This window comes from Ambystoma mexicanum, chromosome 14 (assembly GCF_040938575.1).
Source record: "Ambystoma mexicanum isolate Mex_15411 chromosome 14, UKY_AmexF1_1, whole genome shotgun sequence".
Lineage (NCBI taxonomy): Eukaryota > Metazoa > Chordata > Amphibia > Caudata > Ambystomatidae > Ambystoma > Ambystoma mexicanum.
This window is the reverse complement of record NC_090940.1, coordinates 41,474,033-41,496,228: the sequence shown is the minus strand read 5'-3', so window position 1 is coordinate 41,496,228 and position 22,196 is coordinate 41,474,033. Positions and strand designations below refer to the sequence as shown.

General features: G+C 46.2%; 1 protein-coding gene across 3 annotated transcripts in view; it reads right to left on the bottom strand.

Moving 5' to 3' along the window:
• Positions 1–22,196, bottom strand: part of STRN3 (striatin 3) — a 1,674,795-nt gene that overhangs the window by 818,943 nt on the left and 833,656 nt on the right. For 2 of the 3 annotated variants that reach the window (XM_069638486.1, XM_069638488.1), the window contains exon 8: positions 10,540–10,650. The exons of the other annotated variant lie outside the window; for it this stretch is intronic. In XM_069638486.1, the coding sequence (XP_069494587.1) occupies positions 10,540–10,650 (111 nt within the window). The remainder of the gene's footprint in view (positions 1–10,539; positions 10,651–22,196) is intronic. 3 annotated transcript variants of the gene reach the window in all.

Sequence of the window (22,196 nt, the reverse complement as noted above, 5' to 3'; positions counted from 1 at the left end):
AGGTGGGCCCCAGGTGATTGGACTAAAAGCCTGCTTTCAGGGGCCCAATCCCTGTCCTTGCGATAAGAAGACTGTCTTCTTCATTGAACCCTAAAGTGCTTTGAGCTAATGAATGTGGAGGCTATAACAAAAGGGACGGACGACCCTACAATGGTAGGATTTGGGGACAATAAGAGATAACACAAGGGATCCTACCAGAGAGCAAAGATCCACTGATTTGGGCTTTTAGTCTGGGATGTTTTCATGCATGAGTCAAGTCACTATTTCTCGGTTATGATAGCGCAGGTTCTACCTCTACACCTTTAACATTATGATTTAATCAAATGTTTAGAGATCATTTGAAATCATATTTATTAAAAAACACACAATTGCGGTCACATACCAAACGGATGCGTTTTTCTGTTAGGAAATAAACAAAACAATGACTAAATATCAACCACCCAGGTGTGATGAGACAAGGCAAGAAGTAACAAAAGAGATAGAACATAACTATCAATTGAAACTAAACTAGACAAAGTGATCTAAAACAAAGCAGTTGAGTTGCAGGATTTATTCACGGTCGAAGTATACACTGCATTTCGGGGTAGAAGGTAGTACCGCCTTCTTCAGGAACAAGTACCAAAATTGCTTCTAGATCAGACCATCCCAGTTTCAATGGCGCTAGTCAGTTAATGGCTAGCCCATCAGTCCTTAACATTCATCTAGTATTAATTCTAGTAGATGGTAGTATAGATATCCACTACATCGACAATTTTTCCACAGCCGTTACGCTTTACTTGGGCAGAAAGAAATGATTTCCGGAGAGAGCCAGGGTTGAGGAGTTTTACAAGTGGGAGAAAAATGGTGCAGAGGAGAAACTGAAACTAGTACAGATGGCACAGAGGAATGCAGAATGCTAACAGCCATATTCGGGGAAAAGGAGGGAGAAAAAAAAGTGGAAATTGATGAAAGGAATGCAAAGAAGACAGAAAGGATACAGAGTCAAAGGATGAGAGAGAAAGGGATAGTAGTAAATGATCAGAAGCATAAAAGGGACAAGACAGAGCAAAAGAATAGGGAGATGAGGAAAGATTAGATAAAGAAAAGAACCAGACTGATGAGAAGGTGGAGAAGAAAGGAAATGTAGATAATCTGTGAGGGGAAAGACGAATTAGAGGAAGTGAGGTTAAAGTCTCCAAGAAGAAATAGAGATGAAGAAGAAGGAAGGACAGATAAGGAGATCAAGATGGTCAAGAAAATCAGTAGCTAGACAAGCATGACAATTTACAAGTGAAAGTGGAAAAGTGTTGGAAAAGGAAGAACAATTAAATTTGAAAGAGGGAAAGATTGGGAGACTGGAAGGAGGAGGTAAAAGGGTCCAAGAAGAGTTAGAGATCCCCAGTACCCCCACCTGCACCTGGATGGGCAAGGGCTGTGGGAGAACAAAGTGGAACAAACATTACTGTTCGGTGCGAGTGTCTAGTGTTTATGGAACTTGTAAGTCTGTGTGGAGATGTTCCAGATTCTACCTGAGGCAGATGGACTGTGATGGCGAGCTGAGAAGTTGCTGTATGCAGTAGCCTTGTCAATAAAGAAGTGATGGGCTCTTAAGCTTTGGGAGGCCTCATTGACTTATATAACAGCTGGCAATGTGTTATATGGGGCAGAAGCATCCAGAAGCTATGTTGTGGGGTCGGCGGAGGCGAAGTGATCGGCTGGCACTTTGGGGAGACGCTGCCCAAGCCAGAGAGCGACGGTCGCATGTGCGATCTCGAAGGGTCGTGGTTGGCTGGCACCTTGGAATCAGCTGGCACCCTGGAGCGGCAATCTCAAATGGTCGCAAGGTGAAGTTTGGGCATCCCCACACTGTGCAGCCCACAGGCGCCAGAGCATGTGAGGTGACAGACCGTTCTCGAGGCATCCCAAGTTCGTTGTTACTGTACCCTGGCAGCGCAGGAATTTAAAAGAGCCTCAGAAGCCACACTAGAGGAATGAACCTCACAGCGTGACAGAGCATGCAGCCATCTTGTCGGTGGCTAGGGAGGTTTGGCCTATGTAGTGGTTACTCATTTGTGCTCTTCATTGTCCCAGTACTTTACTGGGTCTACAACAGCTTCAATTCTTTTGGCTGGCGTACCCGTGATTAGCCAGTGATCACACCAAGAGACCGAGGGTCATGGCGAACTTGCCTGGTCCTGCATAATTTTTGCCATTGTCTGGGGAGCCAAAAGTAAGATGGGCAGATCGGAAAGAGGCAATTATTAAATATGTCCTCGTAGTGTAAATTAATCTAATGACAGAAAGGAGGCCCTTTTGTTTCATTGTTTAGGGCCTGTGGGCCAGGAGGTGTTGAAAAGGCTGCCTGAGCCGCTGGGCGTGGGTGATGTGGGAGAGTTTGAGAGCTGCATAGCAAAGTTGGATAAACATAATGAAGTCCAAGAAAAAAAAGATATTAGCTTACTACCATTTTGCCACCAGGGAACATAAGTGTGGTGAATCCATTGATTAATTTGTTACAGAGCTGAGGGGTCACAATACGAAGTGTCGTTTTCTCCATTGCCAGGATGAACACATTACAGGACCATCTTATGATTAAATACATCGATAAAATTACTGAAGAGACATGGGAAGAGAGGGACCAGACTCTTGATAGAGCAATACAAATTGCAAAAAACATTGAGCACACTGAATTGTGCATTAAGGAGCTGCATTCGGAGAAGAGTGGCGAAGAGCAAAAGGCGCTGGTGGAGGAAGGTGCCATCAACAAAACCACCAAGACTGTCCAACAACAATGGTCTGGCAGTGGAAAAAAGAATGACCAGAGGGGCTGAGATAGCTTCAAAGAGTGGAGCAACGTCTCGCAGTAAGAGCAAAATGCGTGCTTGGGGCCCGCCCAAGGTGGAGGCAAAAAACATACTATGAAAGACGTGTTACAGATGTGGGAGTAGCAACCACTTCGCAAATAAGGAATGTGTGGCCATACATATAGTGTGCCGTGAATGTAACCGTAAAGGGCATCTTGCCCGTTGCTGCAAAAACTTCAGATCTTTTAGACAAATCTGGGCAGTGCATGAGGAGGACCTAGAAGAGTTCGAAGATTTGGGAAGAGAAGGGATTTCCTTTGTTCAAGCGGTGTCAGGAAAGTTGGAGGAAGAAGCTGCATGCCATGATATCAGGGAATGAAGGTCAGATACCCATATTAATTTAACTGTTGCACTCTAAAGGAATCGAAGATCAAAGCTAATGATTATTGGGATGTCCCAATTGATTTTGTTGGACAGTTTGAGGCCGATTTGCAATTCAAAGGGAGGAGAGCAAATGGAGTGGTATATGCAACGAGTAAAGGGGGCGAGTTGTTCTCATGGGATGACATTGTTGATCTTGCCATCAGGTTGGCTCCATGCCATCTCGATCAGCTATTGTCGGTTCAGGGCAGTAGAGGTAAACCTGGTGACAAGAAGGAAGTGCATGTGTCATCTTGGTTTCCCGACGTGCTTGAAAAAAAGGTAGGGTGTGATAAAAGGTTCTGTCCACCGAATAAGGCTTAAGCATGGAGCAGTAAAAGTATGGGCCAAAGTGAGGATGGTGCCCCTTGCTCTGAGAAAGCAAGTGGAGGTGGAACTAAAGGAAATGGAAGCGATCATTGAAAAGGTGGAAGACTCTGAATAGGTCAGCTAAATTGTTGTACGAAAAACCAGTTGTACCGTGAAACTGTATTGACCTTAGGAGCTTGAACAGCAATGTGGAGGCTGAGAAATTTCTGCTTCCAAGGATTGATGACTTGTTGGCAAGAGGGTCTGCTGCACAAGTATTTTCCATTCTAGACTCAAGAGCAGCATATTGAACTTCATGGAGATTCGATGGGCCATGAGATTACTGGGCAAGGGGTCAAGCCGAAGCATGACCAGGTTGAGGCAATAAGGAATGTGCCTGAGCCAAAGCGCAAGACTGCCATGGCAGCTTTTTTGGGTTTGGTGGAATTTTACAGCAAGTTTGTTAATGGTCTTGCGCCCAAGAATATGAGAAGGCTCACTAAGAAAGGTGTGGTGTTTTTTTGGGATGCGGAATGTGCAAGGGAGTTTGATCAAGCACCGCTGTTGGTTGGCTTTATGGAAGGGCGGAAGACAGTGGTCTATACGCATATGATATGATAGGTTATTTATAATGCGCTTAATACTCAGAGGTTCCGAAGCATGGACCCGGTGATCGAACCTGTGTTGCTCTGCGTCGTCTTGCTTCCAAGGTGAGCACGTTGCCCCCTGACCTATCCTCCTGAGACAGTGAGTGTGGCCAGAGGAAGGTACTTATGCAGGAAGAAGATGGAGAACATCATATCATTGCCTTCATCTCGAGGATGCTTAAGGAGGCTGAAAGGCAGTACTCCGTGGTGGAACATGAAGCAAGCGTATGGGTGATCAAGTTTAGGGTTGCCTTCTGCTATTTCATTGTGGTGGTCATTGTGGTTTCCTGCCTGCACCGTGTCCTGGACGTTCTCCAAGGTTTTCTCCTCTTGCCAAGGTCATCTACCTGTCCAGTGCCAGGAAGGATCTCACCAGAGTGGAAACACAGACTAGCCAGACCCAAAAGCTGAAAGAGACTGCTGCACCAGCGACCCGTGGGCATCCACCAACAAACCACAAAGTGGTTAGTGATGACATCAGAGTAGAGTAGGTAAGAATACACCGCCTACCCCCACGGGCGATCCCTAATGTGGTGAGAATGGGAGAGGACATCCTAAGAACTTTGCTTGCTTTATTTCTCCACTGCTTGTAACACTTGCACCTACAGGTTGGCCTTGCCAACCCTTGTTCAGCCAAAGCTCCTAGCTCCCTGCGAACAGTTAATTTTGAGATTTGTTACTTTTAGGGTACTAGGACTCATCTCCTTTATCAAGGGAAGGGAAGGACTTTATAAGTAAAGGGTCGTAATTATTTTTAGAAGGCTGTGTACTGTTTTTTTCTATTTGAATTAATTAACTTGTGCTCTAGCTGGTTAAATACTTACATTTGTTTTCTTCAGTTACTGTACTACAGAACAGTGTGTGTCAGATCTGTGTGAAAAGTAAAGTGTTGGTGCTCTGTAACCAGAGGTCTAAGGTTTATGTACATATATTGTATGTTAATGTTATTTTAATAAGTTTGTCCAAGGCACAATAAATATACAGTATTTGTATACATTATGCCCAACTTGAATTAAGAGTGCTCTGCGCGGGATCAACAGACTCCTTCACCACCCCCCCAGACACTGCAAACTGGGTTGAACATGTAGGTGGGAGTTTTTAGATTGTTGCTGGTCTTAACTTTGGGTTGCATTCAAATCTTTCACAACCATCCAATCAGTGGAAGTAAGACTCATTCAACTTTGCAGGCTACTTCAGGACACTCCAGATGTGGATTCAAGATCAAATTGAAAAAAGTCATAAACTGATAATACCTCCTTCTGTCAACCGTAGCCCCTACTCTCTTCTTACCTAGTCAGTAGCGATGACTGCGGTTCACCACTCAATCTCTTGGAGGGAACAAGGTCTAGCTGTTGGGCTTGGTACTGGATTTAGATTGGATTTAGATTGGTGCATACCCTAGGATCAACCGTAGGACACACCAAGCGGACCCCCAATTCAATTCACAAAGGCTGCCCCAACAGTGACACACTAAAGCCAACTGGGCAAGGGGAGGGGCACACAGGTACAAACAAGGTGCCTTGGGGGGGATCCGTACCCTGAAAGGCTTGCATTATCTGCTGTGGAAATTAAGGATTTGTGTCCCTGGGGAGGTCTTGTGAGGTGCAAAAGATCAGTAAATGAGTGAGGGAAGAGGATAAACAAAGTCCTTGTGCAGAGGCACAGCTTGGGACGTTCAGCATCACACCCTATACACTGCTATGCCTAGTCAAGAGGTCCTGCAAAATAACCATCAGTTCTGCAGGGGGGGGGGAGAGAGCCAGAACATGAGGCGTGATCGGAAACACAGCACTAAAGCATGATAATCTCTCCAATGCAGTTCAGCCGGATGTTGTCCTGGCAGGTGAAAGCCCAACAAGGCTAAAAAATGAAGCGATTGTGGTTGCACTTGACGTATTAGAAAACCTCAGAAAACTGGCACATGAACTATGCAAGGTAGGACAAAGGGACAATGCTTTGAGCGTGCCTTGTAGAAAGGAGAAAGAGCCTCCGTTAGGGAGAATTCTCAGAAATGTGCCAATTCCCTTCTACCTTATTTTTGCTGGACTTTATGACTTAATTTCGAACCTGGAGATAGAGACCTTTTTACCTGCTCTCTCATGTGTTTTTCTGTGATTTGGACTCTGTTTCTTTTGACCTTGAAGTCTCCATATGCATCATCTTTTCATTGTGACGGACAGCACCTTCAGTGCAGTGACAGTGCAGTGACACAGGAAAGTCTTTGATTTCGCAAAGGTTAAAATACCTTCTCTAGACCAAGCACACACTATCTTACCATAGGGTGCTGCAGGGGTTACTTAGTATCCCCTTTGTCTAGTTTCTCATGTACCATTTTTATGTTACCCTTTCTACAATTAATAGCTGGTGGCAGTGGTTTACTTTTACCACCATTAGGTGTTTTTACCGCAGGTTGCGTTAGCAGCTGCAGTAAGTCACCCATGGGTTCCCATTTTGTCAAAATGGCCCCAGTCTTCTTTTTTCGCCATTTCTGTTGGAAAGGTCCTTCTTGAGATTTACTCTGCGCAAAACCAGGTTTAGACACTTTGTTTTGCCTTTAGCGGGATTCACAAGTGAAGCCTGCCTCTGGCGCCAGTATGTTTGGCAGGAGCAGGAAGTGAGGGAGGTACCCAAAACTCTGTGCTTAATCTCCTTGGTTACAGGCATGCACCCAGGGGTGAATGGCTGGAGGGCTGTCCTTGGAGGACAGCCACCCTGCGCTGTGATTGACAGCTTGGCTGGAATGAATGGGAGAAACCTGCATAAAAGGCAAGGGTTTTTAGCTTGGAAGGCAGAGCCGACTGCTGGACGAAGGAATCAGAAGAACTTGGAAGAGAGGCCTGATGCAACTCCTTGACTGTTGATTTGCGCAGGGTGGGACCCTGCTGTTGTGTTGACGCTCCAAATTTGTTTTGACTAGAGAAGTCCTGCAAGGACGACTCCTCCCTTTGGGTTTGTGGGACCAATCAACCCCAAAGTGAACTTGTATGGACATCCTCTCAGAACTGGCTGTACTTCCACTGCTGCTGCAGAAACCGAAGTGCCAGGGAGAGGTACACCAGATTGAATGCATCGCTTTTAAGTTCGGACTCGAACCTCAGGAATATCCTTCAGACTCCCTTGAAGCAGGACTGACCAAGCCTGAGCCACCTCAACAGAGTGTTGGACCCCGGATGTGAGGAAAGTCCGAGAGTCCGCAGTGGTGCTATTTGCTGAAACCGCAAAGTGCTGCTGAATTGAAGTTTGACCTTTGCTGCTGCCGACCTTCCCATTGTGTGGCAGGAGTCCCCAGAAGTCCTCCCTCTTGTCCCCACGACTGTGGCACAGGAACAGGATCTGCAGAGCTACACAGGAACAGAAGCTGGAACCATTTCTTCTTACCAAAGGTACTGTAAACCTAAGAGGACATACCTCTTGTTGTGTGGCCTTACTTGTTCTTAGTTGAGTCTTGTTTGGCCTTTACAGAGTTGCTTGCAGCTTGGCCCCTCACAAGTCTCCCAGCTTGTGGCCCTTTAGGTGAATCTTATTTCTACAAACATTTCTAAAAACATTGTGCAAGACTTTCTCACCTGCAAAGAAGATCTTCAGCTCCCCTAGACTTTTTTCAACTAACATTGACTGTCCTGGCTCCCTGAGAGACTTCTACCTCCGACTTTGTGCTTTTGTCTTTCCCCCCAAGTTTGTGAATCATTTGTTAACCTGTTTTATTCCTCCAACCCTTTGCACCCAAACTCAGTATTGCTCTAAATGTACCAGTGATAAATAAATGTCCACAGTGTCCTCGCTATTTAAGTCACCTGAGGGTGTAGGAAGTGTGTGCCCCATCCCCAATGGATATCAAATTTAGAGAAACAAGTGTGTTTCGAAGTGTATTATAATTGTTACATATTTTTGCTCCCTTCTGAAGAAGGCTTATACAAATGACTTAAATTAATAATTGTTTAATCAAGAAACCTTGAGTGTATTTATTTGAATAACTCACTGTGAAACTGTTACAACCCTACTGTTCACACTGACCCCTCTTGAGATAAGCCTGGCTGCTCAGCCACACTACCAACCTGTGTAGTATAGACTTATACCAAAGGTTGGATTCCCTATTTCCAGGAGGTCAGAGTTGCTGTAGTCACAATCTTGCCTAACAGCCTCCTAGAATTCATGGACCTTGGACGAAGAAAACCTTGGGGTGTGCTTCTCATCTGGCACCTGTTCCTTGATGTGTATAATACCAAATGTATCTGCATGTGAACGATGGTTGCAGAGTGAAAATGTAAGTCTTCTGCGTATGCCAGTGTGGGATGCGTCGGAGTGGTCATGAAGCAAGTTAGCAAGGAGAAGGGCGCTTAGTTCACTTCTCCCATGGAAATGGACACATTTTCCATTTAAATAGACAGTGAGGCACATAACATTTTGTTCCCAGTTTCTCTTTCCCTTGCCCTCTCTCCTAACTAGATTCCCGTTTCCCTTCTATTCTACATCTGCACTTTAAGGGAGTTAAAATGTGGCAAAACATTTTACAAGCAGAAGCCTTGATATGGGTGGCTGCAGAGTCCCGAAGACACTAGATACGAGTCAGTAGATGTTACAGTATATTCTGGGGCAAATGGAAAATACATACTGGCCCAGATGTAGGTGGCATTCTAAACCGATGTCCAAGCAAGGACCTCTGCATTCATTTTAGATAAAGCTGGCATCTAGTCGAAAACGGAAGCAAGAAAGGTCTAAAGGTGTTGGGCCTGCTCTTCACAACCACATGGAGCACTCCACTTTGAAGTGTTGCTGCTCCCCCAAAAAAAAAACTTTTAGCCAAACTAGGGGTTTGCAAGGAGGTCAATCACTCACTCCTGTTGTAGCATAGGGATTGCTCTCACAATGCAAAGTATAGCTGAAGAATAGCGTGACAAAGCAGCGGCCTGCAGAGGCCTTGAGAAAGTGTGCATGGAAAGTGGCAGTGTAGGATTGGAGAACAGCCACTCAGCATCACTGGGAATATCAACATTTATTTCACAAAGCCTTTAATTTGATCCCTCCTCAAAGACCCCTCCTATTTGCATTCTTGATCTGTACCAGTAAGGCAATTCAGAGCCATCTTCCATCCTCACTCGCCACATAGATGGGTTGCCAACTGAGCGCTGCACCTAGAGTATTCAGTATGTACCATGCATATGACAAACAGAATTGCACTAACGCCAAACAAACCCTCACTCAGCATCAGCAAATTATATTTATATGGCCTCCCAAACAGTCTATCCAACCCTGGGATTCAACACAGAATTGCACTAACGCCAAACAAACCCTCACTCGGCATCAGCAAATTATATTTATATGGCCTCCCAAACAGTCTATCCAACCCTGGGATTCAACAGATTTTCGAAAAAGTCTCAGGAAAGGAGAAGCGCTATATTATCAACAGACCTATCGCCAACACTGGTCAGACTCCGTAAAAGACAGGTACAGTAGGAAAGGTTCATTGTTAAAGTGTGTTCAGTATTCACATCTCCAAAAAGCATTGTAGGTATCTTCAGACTATGGTACAGAATTACATACTTTGCAATAGAATGAAAAGCCTTTGGTTGATTCTTCCTGTATCAAAAAGATAACTTCTTCACAGCTTCAGACAGTGGGTGGTAACGTTATGCAATGTTATCAACCCAAATATAAACCCAAAGTAGTGGTTGAGGTGAGGGAAGCATGCCTACTGCATAGACAGTTCAACAAACATGCATGAAAAAAATGCAGAGCTGGACATGTACCATTTGGAAAAGTATTGAGCAACTGTTTTAAAAACTAAATTCAATTGAGGTGGTTTGGGAACAACGGGGCAAGTCCAGGTGATTAGGCTGTTGCTTTTAACCTGACAATTCATGAATCCCAGACTGCGAAACACACAGTTCACTCTTTTCCACCAACTACCTTGGAGCAAACAACCAAAGAACGGATGCACACCCGAGTATCCATGTTAGCAATAGCAGCACAGTTTCTTGATTTAGGGCAATGGCAAAAACATGGGCTAACTTAAGGCCTTTGGTTTGATGGTTAGTTTGAGCGAGCTTTTTTACTCTAGCTCCACAAGGATATATCAACACAGCCTATAAAACCATTCAAAGCAAGCATAGTCTGACATCGATCACATGCCTTCTTAACCAGAAATGCTGTGTGTGTATATTTTTTTAAGAGAATGCAAGTCAACAGAATTATCATATTTCAGTACATGAAAGTGAGAAAAGTGAAGCAACAGTTTTCATTCATGTAGAGATATGCTACCGACTGAGACAGGAAGGAATTACTGCTAGTCAAAAGAAACATGTCAATTTTGGAGAGAGAGAGCAACCAATCTAACATGGTCCAAATTAGATAGTGCTTAAATGTGAACAGTAGACACTTACGCTTTACCCCCTTCTTGCCCTTGCGTTCCTTCTTGTACTGTTCCTTCAGTTTACTTATAATCCCCTGGTCTACATCCCAAACCTCAGCAGTTGGGGACAGGTCATCTTTGTCTGCATGCAGCATATTGTTAAAAGAAAAATCAATCAGCAGTTGGCAATGCAAGCAATTAGTAATAATATTAGACTTGAAAACATTGTCATTAATACATGTATATTGTTAGTTTGACCATAAAAGTGCAGGCTCACTTTTATAATTTAATTAACATGTTAGATGAACACTCACCAGCACAATAAATCACACATCACTAAAACAAAACTGCATTCAGGTGGTCCTTTTGCTAATGCTGAATGCTCACCTAATTACCAAGAAATCGACCAGTCCGCAGGCAGATCTATGCAGCAGCAACCTTTGACTGGAATACTCACCAACCCAAGTACGGTTCTACAATCTCAGCTTTTGTATGTACATAGAACATTTATTGTGGACAGGTCTAAATCACAGTAATAAAATGCCAGTAGCTGATTGTGTGCAGAGCTGAAGTCTGAAAGCGGATAGTTGGGCTGACTGCTAACCTACTTTATTGCAACCCTTCTTTTTGGATATTCAATTCATAATCCTTGCTTGAAGAGCTACTCCTACGTGCAAGATCTCAGAACAATATTTAACAGAGAGAAATGAGTGAACAGTTAAATGAATGCTCATCGGTTTACCTTTTGAAAATCAGTTTGCTACCAATTTACCTCTCCTAGGTATATCAGAGCAATTAAATAATGTCCATCTGTGTTAGGGCAGAATCCCTTCTTGAGGGATTCTATTTTCTGGAACCTTTATGCTTCACCTACCACATCCCCGCTTCCCCCGCCGCCAACCAGATTGTTTAAGATCTTTTACCCAACAGTGACTACTGCTGAAGACACCTTTCGACTGCAACCCTTCAGTATATGATGCTATTGTTCTACGCTTAGCCAAAGAAATGATTCAGTAGTAATTTACTTCAACAAAGAAAAACTTCTATTTTCTTTTCTTCCAAATGGGGGTCTCCCCACTACCTCCATCATAACACTAATCCTCAAAAAAACAATTCTACTTCATCAACAAAGTGGTTTTTGTCAAAGTAAATTGCTATAAAAAGGGATTTACTTAAGCAAAACAATGTTAAACAGATAGTATGGTAGCTGTGGTGGGTCGGAAGTAGTAGGCATACAGTTAAAGGACATTTTTAGTGCTGTTTATTAAAGATAAGGCACATCTTTCCCTATTGCCAGTGGGTTATCCCAGCCTATACAAATAACGAAGGTGCTGGTCAGCAAGTCCAAAAATGAAAATGTCAGTCCAAACCTAATTCTAACCTATGCTACCACTACTTTAACTTAAATTATACTAGGAGAATATCTCCCCTCTCGGGGTATTCCTTTATGGCAAAGTCTCTTCAGTCAAAAGTTCTCTTCAGTAAGATATCGTCAAATAGTCTCTTGTCACCTTCTGGACCAGGTATTGTAATTCTTTTACAAAGTGATTGTGTTTAGGCTCCCCTCTTGGGACAGTTCCACAGATTTATAGCACTCCTTCTCTTTCAGGCGTGTTAGTCTCTTTTTCAAAGTTCCACTTAAATGGCTTCATATCTGGTATCTCGTCTATTTCACTGGGACAAGTTTCTCGTGCTCCATAACGATGCCCCGCCAGCCTCCCGGCTCTCCAGTTACCTCTAACTGCAGGGGAACGCAATCGGCCTTAGCACCAGCTCAGGTCCTCTCACTCTGCTAAGGTTGTGCTTCTCCTTGTTGTCGGTGTCCTGCCCCGGGCCTCCAGCATTTCCCTCTTCTTTAGAACTCTTCTCAAAGTCGCGAGCTCCGCCACTCTCCTCGGCTCTGCCTCCTCCAGGTGTCAGGGGGGCTTCCCCTGCTTAAACTCTTCTCTCTGGCATAGTGCTTTGCCTCTCCTCAGCGTCCTCTCCTCCTTCAGGCTTCTGGTCTCTTAAGTCTACGTCTCTTCTTAAAGAGACAGATCTTCCCCCTTGGTCATAATGGGATATTTTTGTTTTGTCTTCAGACAAGTCTCTGGATATTACAATTTTCTTCATATCTTATAGACTCACATTTGCTACCATGGTGGATGGTCTAGGGAGTTCCTCACAGGAACGGTAGTCATTGACCCCTAAGGGTGAATCTCTCCCAGTGAGGTCCCATTTGCCCAGACCCTTAGGCAGGGTCTTGCGGAGTAGGCTCACCTCCCTAGCCTCAAAGGGGGAGGCTCCCCCCTGGGGAGAAGGGACGAATACCCTGGATTCGTCACATAGCGCATTTGGCATGTAGGACAGAGCTGTACCCAATTTTGGTATTTAGGTGATTTTATCACTCTACATTGCTTTTAGGGACTAAGGTGGTGGCCGCTGTGATTCAAGGGGAGTTAATGCATTAGTAGCCCCATGCACCTTAACGGTAGCCATTTGGGTACCAATTAAAGCTGCAGGTTTACTTAACTTGTTTTACAGCCTGGGCCATAACTGTTCCTGCCCACCCAACCCCCCAACAATAGGGTAACACTGGGTGCAAAGCCCCTTGGTCCCTCGCTTACCTTTGGGCCTCAAGCCTGGGTCAAGCGAACTACCCCTGGGCTAGCCAGTACTTACCCTTCTTTAGATACATATTTAACTTTGAAATAATGTTGAACTTTTTTTAAATCCCCACCACAAGCATTCTCTCCTTTTGAGAATACCTTCCCTGGGGAAACCTGTATTGGAACCTGTGATTCTTGAGCACTATACACCACACATTATAGGGCTGCACTCAAGTAAAAGAATTGGATTGTGTTGGTTCTATTCATTCTATCTACATCTGATTACTAAACTAACTGACTTAGTTTATTGTTGACGCATTGCAAGTGAACCTACTGGTGAATGTATATGGCATACATTACTTATTGTAATAGTATTTCTGAGGCTTGTATCTGCTTAGATTCAAATGCTTTGCATAGGCCGACATCTAGTGGAAGGTTCAGAGTATTGCACATGTTTTCGAAGTTCGAAAAGAGGTCAACTGGACAGGTTTGTAATATCCCTAGTGTGACGTCTACTGTACCCATGATCTCTCTCATCCATGATTTGTCCTGAAAACTTCAACTCCAAGAGGGGAGGATTGGTGGGCATGTGTGAATGCAAGCAGATACAAGCATCAGAAATAAGATTACAGTAAGTAATTTCATTTAATTTCTGCTTAATTTCGATAAAAAGAATTTACCATTAAAGCCAATATATGTTAAGTAATGTATGCCTTCTGAGGCTTGTGGTTCTGTTTAGAATCACATGCTTTGCATAGACTAGCAAGCAGTACTTGGAGAAGGTGGTGGGTTATTTGAAGGTAGAGCAGCAAAAAGATTTCTGAACACTGCCTGACCAACCCGTGCGTCACATTTAGAAGTGCCTTTAATTATCAGACCTTAAAAGAGCGTAAAGTCTAAAGCTCGGAAATTTTAGAGTGGGATAGGTTGGGAGGGTGATGAGGAATGTGTGTCAGGAAAATCCAGTCGAAAGAAAGTAACCAGGGGTAAGTAACTTTCTTCAAATGGATTGTGTCCTCCCACATAATCATCTTATGATAGACTACCAAAGCTGTATTAAGTTCTTTTGGAGGGGGGAGTAAGATTAATGTTCATGAAAAATGGAGAATAGAACTGCCTTCGCAAATCTTCCCTCATTGTTAGTTGTGTCTAAACAATATCGTTTGTAAACGTGTGGATGGTGGACGATGTAGCTGCCTCGCAGATATCCTTCATCTGAACTCCCCTCTGAAGTGCAGAGGATGTCCTCATGCCCCAAGTGGAATGAGCCCTTAGGCCTTCTGGGGGTTCTTTAATAGCTAGCCTGTAGCACTCCAAAATAGCCAATATGATCAATCTGGATAGCTTGTTTGGTAACTGACAGACCGAGGTTGTGTCCTGTTTAACCAATAAAAAGTTGGCTGTGCTGTCACAACTTTGCAATTCTTGAAACCTAAAAGCGTAGAGCTCTCCTTGGATCGAGTCTAGGAAATCTTCCAGCTTCCTTGCCAGGATGAGGTGGAGGATAGAAGGCTGGAAGCAGAATTATCTGTGCTAAATGGTAATCCGATACAATCTTAGGTAGAAAAGAGGGTTTGACCGTAAGGCACCGGTATAAGGATTGTGTTGCTCGCCTTCTGGCAGAAAGCAAAATTTTCATTATGTCATCCAGAAGGTCCCAATCCTTCCACCTCAGCCCCTCAGAAACCATGCGTGAAGGCTGAAAGTCTTGACCTCTGCCTGGAGAAACCGACCCTCCTCTCGCGAGAGAAGGTCTTCTCTTTGTGGGAGACACATTGGAGGGCAGATGGACATGTCCAAAAGGTGCGGGTACCACTTTTCCTTGCCCAATCCGGGGCAATTAGGATCATGGGTTTCCCGAACATTCTCAATCTCCTGATTTTAAGTGTTACTCACTGGAGTGACTAACCTACTAGTCCATAGCCCCCTTTCCTCCATCCTGTATGGAGGATAGTTTTCACCAGAAAAATCACTTTCCCCTTTAAATTTACAGGTGTGCAAGACCCAGGAGCAAAGGCTCCATTAACCCCGCCCACAGGCGCCACACCTCAGTCCCCTTGGACGTGTCATTTGCATTATGCCGAACAACCTTGCTGTTCATATTAGGGGGAAGGATGATGGGCCTATGGAGGAAAAGGGACAAGGGACTAGGAGTACATAAGTCACTCCGGTGTAACAATTACTATTACATCCCATCCCCTTTCCTCCATCCTGTATGGGCGATTACCACTGATACAACCGTCCGGGGAGGAGAGCTTGCCAATCTATGCGAAAAGATTAAGCAGGACTGCTTGGCCAAATGCTGCGTCAGCCCTGGCACTGGTATCCAGGCAGTAATGTTTGCAAAAGGCTGATGGAGAGGCCCATGTCACCGCCCTGATAATCACCTGCCATGGCACGTGGCGAGAAATGCGGAAGCTGCTACATTGGCCCTGATGGCATGGGCATGCATGTCCCTTGGCGGATCATTACACTGCACCTTGTATGGCTCCTGGATCGCCATGGTCATCCACCTAGCTATGGAAGCTTTGGACGCTTGCTGAACTGGCTTTGAGCCGCCAAATGTGATTAACAAGGTGTATGCCTTGCGGAAGGCCATTGTTCTGTCTAGATAGAACTGTAATGTTCTCCTGATGTCCAGACAGTGAAGAACCTCTAGTGCCTCTTCCTTGGGATCTGGAAAGAAAGTGGGGAGCACAATCTCCTTGTTAATGTGAAAAGAGGCGACAACCTTCGGGAGGAACTTGGGGTGCGTGCGGAGCACAACTTTGTCCTGATGAAACCTGGTATAGGGCTCCGAAGCCACTGCTTGTATCTAGCCGACTTTACAAAAAGAAGTAAGCGCCACTAACAGTGCTGTCTTTAGTGTGGCCAGTTTGATATCTATATTGGACATGGGTTCAAAAGGTTTGTGCGCCAGGTCACCGAGCACCACGCTAAGATCCCAGAGTGGGTGCAGGCTTTTGATCGGCGAGTGCAGTCTGGCCAGACCTGTCAGCTGCCTCTTTACGGCTGGATTGGTAGAAGACAAAGTAAACGTGTCTTCCTGTGTGTGCAAATAGCCGCTAGGTAAGTCCGGTAGGTGTCCACCTGGACCCCTGATCTAGCCAAGTGCGCCGAGAAGGTTCAAACCTGGTCCAGAGTGCAGGCCAGGAGATCAACACAGTTTTCTTTGGACCGTAGGCAGAACGTGGTCCATTTTCGTTTGTACTGCTTTTGTGTAGATAAGCTCTTGGCTCCCTGTAAGATTTCCAGGTTGTGGCGAGACAGCTGGAGACCTGCCCAGGTACCAGTATGTTAGGGCTAGCCTCTCGGGATAAGGGTGCAGGACTGTGCCTCCCCCCCTACTGCACCAGCAGAGGGCCCTTCCCAAGCGGGAGGGGACCATCTGGCTGGGCTGACATCTGCCAAATGACGGAGAACCAGGGCCTTGCAGGCCACTGCGGGGCTATGAGGATGAGACGCAGCCGCTGGGACTGCCTGATATTGCTCTCTACCTTGTAAATGAACAGTGTGGGGGTGGTGAGGGGACATGCATACGCCCACATCCCGTCACAGGGTATCTGAATCGCATCCCTGAGGGAGCCGCGCCCATTTGCCCCTGGGACGTGAACTGCTGACAAGTCCAATTGTTCTCTGTCGCAAACAGATCTGTGGCCAGGTGGCCCAATTTGTTGAACATTTCCTGGAGCACTCCCATTCAGTTATGATATGTCATTTGTAACGCACCTATACACAAGTCTTTCAAGGCGCGATTTGTATTGCCATTTGTAATTGTCGGAGCCCGACCGACTGAGCCTGTACGCCTCCAGGTTGGATTCTCCCGGCAGATGGACAGCTGAGATCCATAAATCTTGTGCAATCGTCCACTCTCAGATGTCTAGGGTCAACCAGCATAGAGTAGGGTATCTGGTGCCCCCCCTACTTGTTTAGGTAGTACATGCAGGTACGGGTGTCCGTCTGAATACACACAGCACTGCCCCCGATTACTTGTAACGGGAAAGTGATTTTTCTGGTGAAAAAGGGTTCAGTTTCCGTCTTTTGCGAGGGACGCCCATACAGGATGGAGGAAAGGGGATGGGACGTAGGAGTAGGAAGGAGATTGGAGGAAACTTGTACGGGAGTGGAAACTCACAGTTCACTATGAACACATCTCCCAGAGCTCCTGTTGGGGGAAATTCCTGGGAGCAGAACAGTTCACACTTCCAGTTAACACTGGTCGCGAACAGATCCACTTTAAGGGTTCCCCAAAGGGTGAAGATCTGGTGAAGGACTTCCTGAGCTAGTTCCCACTTGTGGGAAACCGTGCTCTGCCTGCTCAGAGTGCCTGCCGCCGTGTTCTGCTCCCCGGTTAGTTGAACTGCTGATAGGGAGAGTCCTTCTTTAATTGCCCAGAACCAGAGCTACATTGCCTCTCTGCACAGTAGCAGTGCCCCTACAATTCCTCTTGTTGAGGTAGTATATGGCTACCAGGTTATCTTTCATTATCAGGACATTCTTTCCATGTACAGAGGGCAGAAAGGCCTTCAGTGCCAGTCTTATTGTCCACAGCTCGAAAAGGTTGATGTGTAGTTTGGACTCCGATGGAGACCAATGACCGCTGATTATCAGATCATTGGCGTGTGCTCTCCCACCCCGTGAGTGAGGCGTCCGTTACTATGGTTATCTCCGGCCATGGTTGTCAAAGTTTCTCCCTTCAGAATGGTCTCCTTGCAAGCCCACCACAGAGGATCCTGTGCCACCTTGCTCAGAACCTGAAGTAGATGCAACATCCTGCCCAAGAATTGAGACCACTGTGTCCTGAGAGCCCATTGAAGGGATCTCTTTCTCAGGCGAGCCTTTGCCACCAGGAAAATGCAAGATGCCATGAGGCTGAGCAACATCAAAAGTTTGAAGGCCGGTAGACACTGGGCATTCTGAAATCTGGTTACCATCTGCAGAATGTGTTGAGCCTTCACCTCTGGTGGCAAGGATTTTCCCAGGGATGCATCCAGGAATGCTCCAATTAACTGGATTCTTCGAGATGGCATTGTGCGAAAGTTGTTATAATTGAGGGAGAAGGCCAGTCGGTGGCGAGAGTGGCAGGCTACCGTGAGATGTTCCAGGGCTTGTTCGGGTAAACGTGCCCTGATCAACCTGGTAGGGGTAGCCCCCTTCTCCAGAGATTCGCTGCCACCACCATCAGATTGGTGAAAACCCTCAGGGCAGAGGTCAGCCTGAATGGAAGAATTTGAAACAGATAATGAGAACCGCCAACGGCGAACCTCCGGTGCTTCTGTGCTTGTGATGGGTTGGCACAGGAAAGTAAGAATCCTGAAGGTCCAAAGATAGCATCACATTCTGGAGGGCCTAAAGGATCTGAGAAAGTGTGACCATCTTGAACTTGTCCTTCCCGAGGAACTTGTTCAAGTATCTCAAGTCCAAGATAGGTCTCAGTCCTCCATCCTTCTTGAAATTAACACCCTCTGTTCCTCTCCATCACATGTACTGGTTCTATACAGTGTCTCAGGAGAATAGCTCAGGGCCAACGTGCGCACCTGGGAAGCAAGATGACACAGAGCAAAACAGGTTCTATCCCCGGGTCCGCACTTCGAAACCTCTGGGTATTAAGCAAATTATAAATAATATATCATTTCATAGCACCTTTCTCTAGCAGGGTTAACATTTCCTGCAACAAGAATGGATCTGGAACATTTAGAGAATGGCTTCCTGGTGGATGATCCTAAGGTCTCTGTATGAAGGGGAGGCAGTAACCTTGAGGTACTGTTTCCAGTGCCCATGCATACTAAGAAATACCTCACCATTCTTTCAGATGCTGTGACAGTCTATCTCACCAGGGTGTGATTCAAGACCTCAAGAGATTTTGAGGCAGCTGAAGCAGTGTCTTTGGTTTAGTTTAGTTTGATGGTAAAGACGCTGCTGCTTGGGCGCGCTTTGCACCTCTCCCTCGTCCACCAGGGGGGGAATCTTCTTTGACCAGCCTGTCCTCTCGCTCTTCCAACTGAGGAGTAGTAGTGAAAGGACCTACCCCGGCAAGATGATATTGCTGAGGTGACAGGGCTGTGGCTGCCCGATACAAGCACCTAGTAACTTGGCAGCCACCTTTGAGGTCTGCAGCTTCTCAAGGCTTTCGTCATCCTCATTACCAAATAAGTGACCGCCGTCAAAGGGCATCTTGCGGAGTCTAGATTGTACATCAGGCGCTAAATCTGCGTACGAGTGCTTGCCGCCATGGCCTTGCTGATGCGGCCAGCAGTGTCCACACCTGATTGCAGACACTCACACCTGGCCTCCTTACCATCCTTTATCATGTTGAAGACGATGTCTCTTTCCTCACCCGCAGGGATGTTATCAGCCGTCATCGCTATGCAGTCCCACAGGTTGAATGTGAATTTTGCAAGAGCACAAGTAGAGTTAGCAGACTTTAAAGCCATGGTACTAGCAGAATAACAAAGTTACACAGATTAGTGATCATCTTACTCCTAGTCCATTGTCCCCTTTCCTCCATACTTTTGGGAGATTACCAAGCACTCACAGGAAATACGGGTGGATGGAACCTCCTTACTGAAAAAGGTTTTTAAGAACAGCCTGGTCGAATTGAGCATCGGCTCTGGAGCTCAGGTCTAACCAGTAATGCTAACCAAAAGCTAAAGGGAAAACCCACGTAGCTGCTTTGGCAACAGTTTGTTGTGCTTACAGAGCGACCAATAGATAGGAGGCAATGAGGGGAAAGCATAAGCTTTCATGTTGACCCACAAGCTGCAAAGAGGACCACCTCTGGCATGCCCCATTTCAGGAAAAGTTGGGAGATGATATTGCTGTTCATCTCACATTCGTAACCGATGTCAACTGGCACCTGAATTAATCTGCGGTCACATTGATGTGACCTGGGATGTGTGGAGCCTGGAGCCAAACAATATACTGGATGGCCCAGCCCAAATTTTTATGGCAAGATCAACAAGGAGAGGAGAGTCTGCATCACCCTGCTGGTTGATGTAAAAACCTTGCTTTAAGGGAGGTATTCAAAATGGCCATCGTGGCCCGTGGAGGTTGGGTCGCCATTATCACACACCAGTGGCGAACTGCATCACAGGAGCAAGTGGAGAAATATGCACCCCAGGGGTGTCGGGGGGAGGGGTGGAGGGGTTCCTGTGTGCCATCCTAGTCTTGAAACAAAGAACCTCGGCAGAGCCGGTACTAGCAGATCTAGGGTGTTTACTCGACACGTCAGGGGCATCCCCAGAATTAGCCTCTAGTGGAGCATCCGCGGCAGAGCCGGTACTGGAAGGTCTGTGGTGCGTGACCGCCTTCTTTCGCCCCCTCAACAGACGTGGTATCACCACGGCCGCACGTGCGGAATGGCTTAGGGTTATACCTTACAGCCAGGACCCTGGATGAGGGATTCAATTCGGTTGTTGACTGATTTAGCCCCAAGCAAGGGAGCCTCAGGTTTAACCTTGGTCTTATAGCCACCTCGTGAGGGGTCTCGAGCCAAGACCCGGTACAGTTGGCTCCGGATGGAGAAACCTCAGTGCAAACGCTGGTATCCAAAGCCACAGCAGAACTGGGTCAGCCTTAGCCTCAAATGGGGAACCTTGGAAGAAGATCCGGTTTTGGGAGACTGCTGCGGGGCCCCTCAGGAGTTTGTGCGTCTCACTGAGTTGAGACCAAAAGGAGTACCCGAATCGGAAGTGTTCTGCTCCCACGGAGAATGGCAGAGATTTCATATGCGGGATCCAAGTCAGAATGAGCATTTAAGCATTCTGGAAGACCACCACACTGAGCCAACCGCCCTTCCGAAGAGAGGACTTTATTTGGCAGGGCGTGATCAACTTGAATCTCTCTCTGAAAGACCCAAGATAGTGCAAGGCAGCCTGGTTTAGCACTGTGAAAGAACAGCAGTACTAGCCACTCCCTTGCTCCATGAGGGGGAACAGGTTCAACCGCTCAGAGGTAGAGAAGTTTCTGCTTTGAGGGAAGATATCCCGATCTGTTGCAAGAGGTTTGAAGGGTAGGGTAGGAGGAAAGGGCAAGCAAAAACATGCCTAAACGATGGACCAACCCCACCAGTCTTCGGTGATGGTTGGCCACACCTCCAGCTTAGTTGAGATTTGTGTGACCGACAAAATATAATTTGATGATTTGTCAGCAGGGAGATTACCTGTCCCTGTTGAGGAGGCTGATAGATGAGAGAAAATCCAACCACCTTGCCGCTACAGGCAGGGCTACCAACAGGAATTTCAGATCGGCGCGTACGGCAACCCTGAAACCCCCCTGATCCCAAAGAAGGATCGAATCTGGGACCCTGACCTCTGTGTACAAGGGGCCTTAGCTGAAGCGGTCGCCAGGAACGACAAAACAGGTCTTTGTTGTCCATATAGCGAGGAAAAGCTTCTCAGCCCCAAAGGAACGCTCCCAACACCATTCGTCATGAATCTTGGCGTAAGGGAGGTATCCAAAAAGGCTGCCGTGGACCAAGGGGGTTGCGCCGCCATTTAGTAAAGACCTGAAGAGAACTGCGTCATAGTAGAAAAAGAGGCAAATGTCCCCTCAGGGGAGTCAGGGGACTTAAGAAACACTTAGCCTTGAAACAAGGATACTCGGCCAAGCCGGTGCTGGCAGATCTAGGATGTTTAGTGGACAACCAAGAAACTGACCCAGAATTAGCATCCAATGGAGGAACCCTTGCCAGAGCCGCTACTGGAAGGCATGTTGCTGTTCACCTTCTTTGCCCCCTCGACAGAATGGGTACCACCACAACGCCAAAGCACGTCTCGTGTCAACAATCGCTGCGCTTCAGCTAATGACGCGTCGCCATGGAAATGGCAAGACGCCTCTTTCCTCAATAAGTATAAACAGACCGTTTCACAACATACAGCAGCAGATTTTCGATTCCATTCCTCTCTCTGAGTATTCTGTGACTCGTTTCTGTGCTCTGGTCAGCTACCTTTGCCGCTTGTAGCCTGTGTGAACACCTGTACCATCGATATAAACTATTTTTGTTCGTTTACCACACAACGGCTACAATAATGCCCTACATGTACGAACCAGAGTATGTACTCAATAGTGCTATGTACATTGGTCTCATTGATATTGACTT